Below are 7,100 nucleotides of genomic sequence, written 5' to 3'. Positions count from 1 at the left end.
GGTAGTGGTTTGGTATCTTTTAATCTACTATTTCAGTAGAAGTCTACACATGCGGTAAGCATCTGTAAAGTGAAAGATTGGGAGATTTTGGCTTCTTGAAAGCTGGTAGGTGGGGGAAGGGGCATTGAGTGTTTCTTTCAGAAAAATTAAACTATAAAAAAAATATATATTTCCCATATTCGTAATCTCTGTATTTTTCTATGTAGATAACAAAAAGATAAAGAGAATTTCACAAAAAAGTTTCAAATTAAATTGCGGTAGGGATAGAGGGAAATTAAAATTTTGAAAATGTGATTTCTGGACAAAATCGTATTAAGCCCCTTTTATACGATGAAACAATACATAGTATCTGATCCTTCTTAAGAATAGAAAGCACTTTTATGCAAGCCCATGCAAATTGTACCCTTGCCCTTTACTATTAAACAAAAAATAACTTCCATTATTCCATTAACTATGTATCAGCTGTGCCGATTCTGCCCATAAGAAAGGAGTAAATAATACAATGTGCTTGTAGGTTATAACACCCAGGTAACGCCCGGATACATTGCTAGTATATATGTAGTTATCAGGAACATCATCATTTAAATGCTTACTTTTCCATCCTTGTATGGGTCCTTTGTGAATATGTTAGGGCTGAGTTTTCTTTTCATGGGTGCTCTTCTTGATGCCAACTCCCTCCTGTTTCCAAGCTATGTAATAACCTTCTATGTAACAACAATCCTGGATGTGTTTATGTAGAGAACTAGAAACAAATGACACTGAGTTAACTATTTATTTAGAATGTTTGCATAACTTGTTAAGAAACTCAGGCATGCTTTCTTGGTGTAAGCAAACAACACCACTTGACACTGTCTGAATTTTTTGTTTATATCTTTGAAAATGAGGGAAATACGAACTTACTCACATAGACACACAAACACACATGGTGAACATCTTTCAGTTTCTATCTACCAATTCCACTCACTAGGATTTAATTGGTGCCATAGTAGAAGATACAAAGTGCCACACGGTTGGACTGAACCTGAAACCACATAGTTGGAAAGTGAATTTCTTAACAACACAACTATGTTGTATATCATCATCATCATCATCATCATCATCATTCTAACGTCCACTTTTCCATGATTGCATGGGTTGGACGGAGTTTATCAAGGCAAATTTCCTATGATTGTGCAGCACTTTGGTCAGGTGTCTTCTACGATAGCCCTGTATCAACCAAAGCCTTGTGAGTAGATCTAGTAGATGGAAACTGAAGAAGTACACTTTGTGTGTATCCATGGAAAGCGAACATTAAACGACGGCGATGATGATGATGTATATATATATATATATATATGCATGCTCAGTCTTATATGCTGTTTGGCAGACTTATTTTAGATATTTTCTTTTTCTCTTATTTTTAATGCTATATTTTATGTATTCATGTGTCTTATTGATGGATTTTTATATTTGCTTGTGGTAAGATGATTGTTTTTGAGTTCTCTAAATGTGAACCGTTTTGTTTTATTTTTGTGTTTGTTTTACTTGCCTTGTTAGTGTGGACAATTTAGTACAGATATTCTATGACTTCTTTGAGCAAGGAATAAAGCAGACCAATTAAGGTCCATTAATATTTCCCATAAGAATCTGTTTGAAGTGTTTCCCCTTGTATGTAGAATCCCTTTGTGCATTAGTCACCTGTATCATTGTATAACAAACATACTTTTTAGATTACAGTTGAGGATGAATTACATTGTGACATGACAATAAGTATATTGACTCAATGTGGTTTGATCTTTCAAAGGATTCTGATTTCTGAAAGTAATGGAAATTTCAAAGAAAGAAAGTATCATGTCAAGAGATGTTTCTTGCAAGATATACTTTAACTTAATGTCTTTTTCCCATTTCTGCATCAGATATGTTGATATGGTCATCATAGTTTGTCATCATATCAGTTTTATTGATGCAGTGTTAATGATAAATATTATGTATGCCATGTATGAACAATAATTAACTCTTGTGCTTTAAAGACATAATTATCATCAGCTTACATTTTTACCTGCAGGCCAGGTGGAGAATTAAATCCAAATGAAGACCAAGTTGATGGACTGAAAAGACTGCTAACTGAAGTAAGAACAAATTTATTCTAAACATTGCCATCAAGCTGTAAGGTATACACAGGTATTCTTTAAGTATTGATCTTCAAATTGCTTGCAGTTGAAGTGGTGGTATATGCATCACTGTAGGTCGTCTCTGAAAAACATTTACAACAATTCAATGCAATCCTTTAAATCATAGTTTTAGAATATTCATGGGTAGTATGACAAATATGCTAGTGTGTGTGTGTGTGTATATATATATATATATGTAGGTGATGGGGGTCTCTGTTTGTCAGGGTTGATCATGTTTCTACACTAGTATCGACAAGCCTGGGCAGGGATTTTTTGTGGAAGAAAGTTCCCCGTCTTGATGCCAGTGATGTTGTCCAAAGAAAAGTTACTGTGCCAGGGCCAATACAGCTTGGCATCAGTGTTGTTGCAAGCATTGCTCTTGGAATATTAGAAGTCAGAATAGATACTGCCAGGTATCTTTCAGCACTCACTTCTATTAATCTACTGGTTTTGAATGGTACTTTTTATCAATCCTAAAAAGATGAAAAGCAGATGTGATATTGGCAGGTTTTTAACACAGTTCACAAAGTCAAAACAAATCGTACTAGGTATTTTATCCAGTATTCTAGTGATTCTACTATGTATGTGTCATATTTTTGACATTCCGTTGAGTTAAGTGGAGGATTGAAAGAGTTGCTGCATCTGCTTGCAACTACACAGGCATCTAACACAAGAGTGAAAGCATGGGGCTTGCTGCTACCAAGTCATACTCATTTGGGAGTGATGGCTGAGTTGTAGAGTGTGTGTGTGTGTGTGAAATTGTTACAAGGAAACTAGTGAGCCTTCAGTTAGAAATAAAGACATGCAAGCAATGAATTTTATGAATAACAACTTTGAGTGAAGTATTTAAACTTATTTTAAAGTGTATTGTGTAAAATGTATTAGTATTCTTTTATTTTGAAACATCATGCTTCTCTCATGTTAATCAGAAGGAAATAGATTTGTTGGGGAGTTAATGTTTTTGTATACAACTTTGCAATTTAATAGTTTTTGATATTGCCAAATAATTATAGACCTGTTATTATGTTTGATGATAGTTTATCAATAAAAAAAAAACCCCTAAGAGTGTTATTAGTTTGAGTGTATTATAATTGTATGTGTTATTTAATTAAACGTATGCATTGAACTTAAATTTAGCAGAGTTATTGTTGTATACTTTTGGGTTGGTAGATTATATAACAACAGTCAAGAGAGTCTAAGCAATAAGAAAGCCTTTACGTAGTTGCTTGATCTGTTAAAAGTAGCAGCCAAATCCCTCTCAAATCACATCCTACTGTCTTAAAAAGAATATATATATTGGATAATGTTATATTAGACACTACATCTGAAAAAATACTAAATGGTTACTACTGGAACATCTTTGAATGTTAGACCTGCTTGACCAGAGCTGACTTAGGTTCAAGTGACTTCTACTGAAGCACAAAGTAGCTAATGAGAAATGTTTAAATTAGCTGGTTTATTAAATATGTTTATGGAAAAGGAAGTAGAAATTAAAGCACAGGTAACATTTTAATACTGTCTTTATTTTTATTTTGTTTTAGTTTTTGTATTTTTCCTTTTGTAATTATTTAATTGATATATAATATTTTAGCTAAATAAAAAAAAAGAAGCTTCAGATCTACCCTTAGAACTGAACATTGTCCAGCTGAAGGGTAGTGAACAGCTATAAAATTTGTTTTTATTTCATTGCTGCATTTGATTTTTAATCAAAGTGACCAACTGAAGTATATGAAAGTAAGTATTTCTGTGGAGTGATTGAAATCTCAAATAATAATGGTAGGGATAGATTTCTGTCTTACTCTTACTTAACTGCCAGGTTATTATATACATATAAACTGAAATGATGGGGTTTCTTGTAATGAAAAGTATTAGCAAATTCAGTTCTTCTCATACTAGTTATGTCTAAAAGATGCAATAAACAATAGATCGGAAGTAGTAGAAAATAAACATCTTTATCATGAAATGCAGCATGGTAAAAATGTAAGATCTTAATAGTTGACAAGCTGATTATACTATATGGTTGAGGCTCTTTTACTTCAATTAGACTGTTAATATCACGGAGTAAAGACATGAATATCATCATATTCAGTTGTACTCTTAAGAAATTGTTGATATTTGACTATGACTTTATTGAATTGGATTTCTTGTAATTCAGTAGAGTTCTGGAAGCTCTTCCTGCAAATGTAAATATACACAGTTTAGCTGAATATCTGATGTCTTGTTATATTCTAACTAGAACCTGGGTAGAGCACTAACTAATATATTCACTTCTTCTTTTGAATTATTTTGATGTATCATTGTAGAGCCCTTTTCAGCTACAGAACCTTTTGAGCCATTGGCAAATACATTAGGTTCTTTTGACTGTCACATGACTATAGGAATTTTCATCTATAATTTCAGTGGTTCCTTTTATTTAGAATTTTGAAATCATTGTTGCAAGAAAAATATTCATTTACCTACCCCGATTACAATGTTACCACATTGTAATAAAGATGAACAAGCAAAAGCTTCAGATTCTGCAAGTGTGAAAGCAAGAACATAATCATTATTTATAACATTGAATTGATTTGGTTTAAAGAATGCTTGTAAGATTTATATTACACCATTTTTCTTAAATTCTATAAGTTTGTAAAAATGAATACAAAAAAAAAAAGCTACTACCCCCCCCCCCCCCATACTTAGACTTATACTAAAGCTTTGCACTAGCCAAAATGCACTTGCAGCAGTAAACAAAGAGCTCTAAATTCTGGCTTTTATAATGCAGATAACACTATACTAAGTAAATCCTTCTGAGCAATTTTCTTTTATTACTTAAATAAACTTTGTTTCAATGTGTATGGTCAGCGAGGATGTTGCAAAAGGATTATTTCAACATTTTCTGTTAATTTTTGTTTTTATATTGACTGCAATTTTCTCATTTTTTTGAAGGCAAACTATTGTCATTTCATTGAGTTAATGTAGTCCCTGCTGTTAGCAGGTTTTGTGAATGCTGTGACTTTGTTGATGTGACAACTTACCTAATGCCATCATCTCTCTCTTCCCTGTGAAGTGGTTACCAATGAGGGGATCTACAGCACAGTCATACAGTGACAACACGGAGGAATCCAGGGAAATCACGGCTAAAAAAAAAGTGCGTGTCTGAAAACTACATTTTCATATGATTATAATAATGAAATTTTATATTTTCTATACATTATATATATATATATATATTAAGGTATATACATACATATATGTATATGTATGCATGCATATATGTGTGTGTGTGTGTGTATATATGTGTGTATGTGTGTGTGTGTATATATGTGTGTATGTGTGTGCGTGTATATATATGTATCTATGTTTATATATATATATATATATATATATATAATATGATGTCTATTTATATATTATAATGATTGCTTTTATATATGCATTTTATTATTTATGTGATACACAAATATATTCAAATAAATGTCCATTACATGCAAAAATACACTCACCAGCCCATATATATATATGGTACTTACACAATGCAGTGCTGAGATCTACATAGAATCTTCTACACAATACTATATATACAAACCCTTGCATACACACACCAATCATATAATTTTGTAAATTAGATACACAATTGGCGTGAATAGATTTAACATAAACTCATGGAGGGCAAGAACATCTTGATTGCCTTCATTGGCGTCCATTTTGTTGGAGATTTTCAGTCTGAGGATAACTTCCTTTTGTCCTCCCAACAGTCTAAGAGTCTCTAAAAGGCTCATGAATACTTCCCTATTTCCTGAAGTAGCCAATGTACACCTTTCCTTCAATAAAGCTTGTATGAAATTGTTGTACCTATTTGGGGAACTCCTCAAATATACGAGCCGATGACAGGGCTTCTATGCAGTTGGTCAACCGGTTTCACATAACTGCCAAATCATTCTCAAATCAATTCTATATACATTATGTTTGAAAAAAATAAACAATAGTATTGCCTGTTCAAGGCAGAGATGCTTGATGAAAAGTCTGCTCACTTGATGAAATCTTTCAGTGTCCTCTGTATTAGTATTAAAATAACTACTTGTGTTTTTTTTGTTTTAAGTCCTAAATTTTAAGACCAGTCTACTATAAGTTGGTTGCAATTAACATTCCTGATTGAAGTTTTTTTTTTTTTTTGATCAGTTACTTTCATTTTATAAAATTACTTGAATACAGCTAAGTGGCATTGCACAACAATAAATTGCTACTCACTTACACAAAACATTCACAACCTGCACAAACACACACATATACAAGCTCAATTCTTGCTTATATATTTTTGTTTCAGTATTTTCATTTTTTTCCCTACATTTTATATCTTCCTTTATTCAGTTTTTACAAATATTTATTTCTTTTCAATTGGTAATTCCTCTTTATTTTTAGTATCCTTTTAAATTTGAAAACAATTATCTATTTCATTAATTCTGCTATTACAGGATACAGTTATTATTATTTATCTCAAGATAACAAGTATATAATTGAAAAATTATATATCACAGTTCAGTATATGTGTGTACTATGTGTATATATGCAGACATACATTGGTTCAGTAGATGACATATTAAGCTCTCAATTCATGAGTGTTGAGTTAACAGTCATCCCAGGCATTGTCAAGACAAGACAGTTATATCTTATATTACTTAGTTTACATGTCTATTGGAAATGGGTACCAGATTTACTGGAGCTCTTATTTTGATTGGGTTGGAATCTGGTTTTGAAAGTAATGCATCTCTTGTCCAGGGTCTGGTTGTAAGCACTTGTTGTATGAGACTGTGTGTGTACATGCAAACATATTTATGTGTGTGCATGTAAATTGTCAGCCAGTTTGAAATAGGAACAAGAAATAGGCTACTGATGGGACTGCTTTTGTTTCAGATTAGTAATTCATATGTTTGTGTGTGTGTGTATATATATATATATATATATATATAT

The 7,100-nt window shown here is 32.1% G+C and overlaps 1 protein-coding gene across 2 annotated transcripts in view; it reads left to right on the top strand.

The window, feature by feature from the left end:
* The window catches only part of LOC106875961 (cleavage and polyadenylation specificity factor subunit 5), an 84,849-nt gene that overhangs the window by 23,944 nt on the left and 53,805 nt on the right, over positions 1-7,100 (top strand). The window contains exons 3-4 of one of the 2 annotated variants that reach the window (XM_052968379.1): positions 2,045-2,108; positions 5,200-5,280. In XM_052968379.1, the coding sequence (XP_052824339.1) occupies positions 2,045-2,108; positions 5,200-5,280 (145 nt within the window). The remainder of the gene's footprint in view (positions 1-2,044; positions 2,109-5,199; positions 5,281-7,100) is intronic. The other variant, XM_052968380.1, reaches the window with a different exon arrangement.

Source organism: Octopus bimaculoides, chromosome 5, assembly GCF_001194135.2.
Source record: "Octopus bimaculoides isolate UCB-OBI-ISO-001 chromosome 5, ASM119413v2, whole genome shotgun sequence".
In the NCBI taxonomy this organism is placed as follows: Eukaryota; Metazoa; Mollusca; class Cephalopoda; order Octopoda; family Octopodidae; genus Octopus; species Octopus bimaculoides.
Note: the sequence above shows the minus strand (reverse complement) of the source record. Positions and strands in the feature narration are given on the sequence as shown.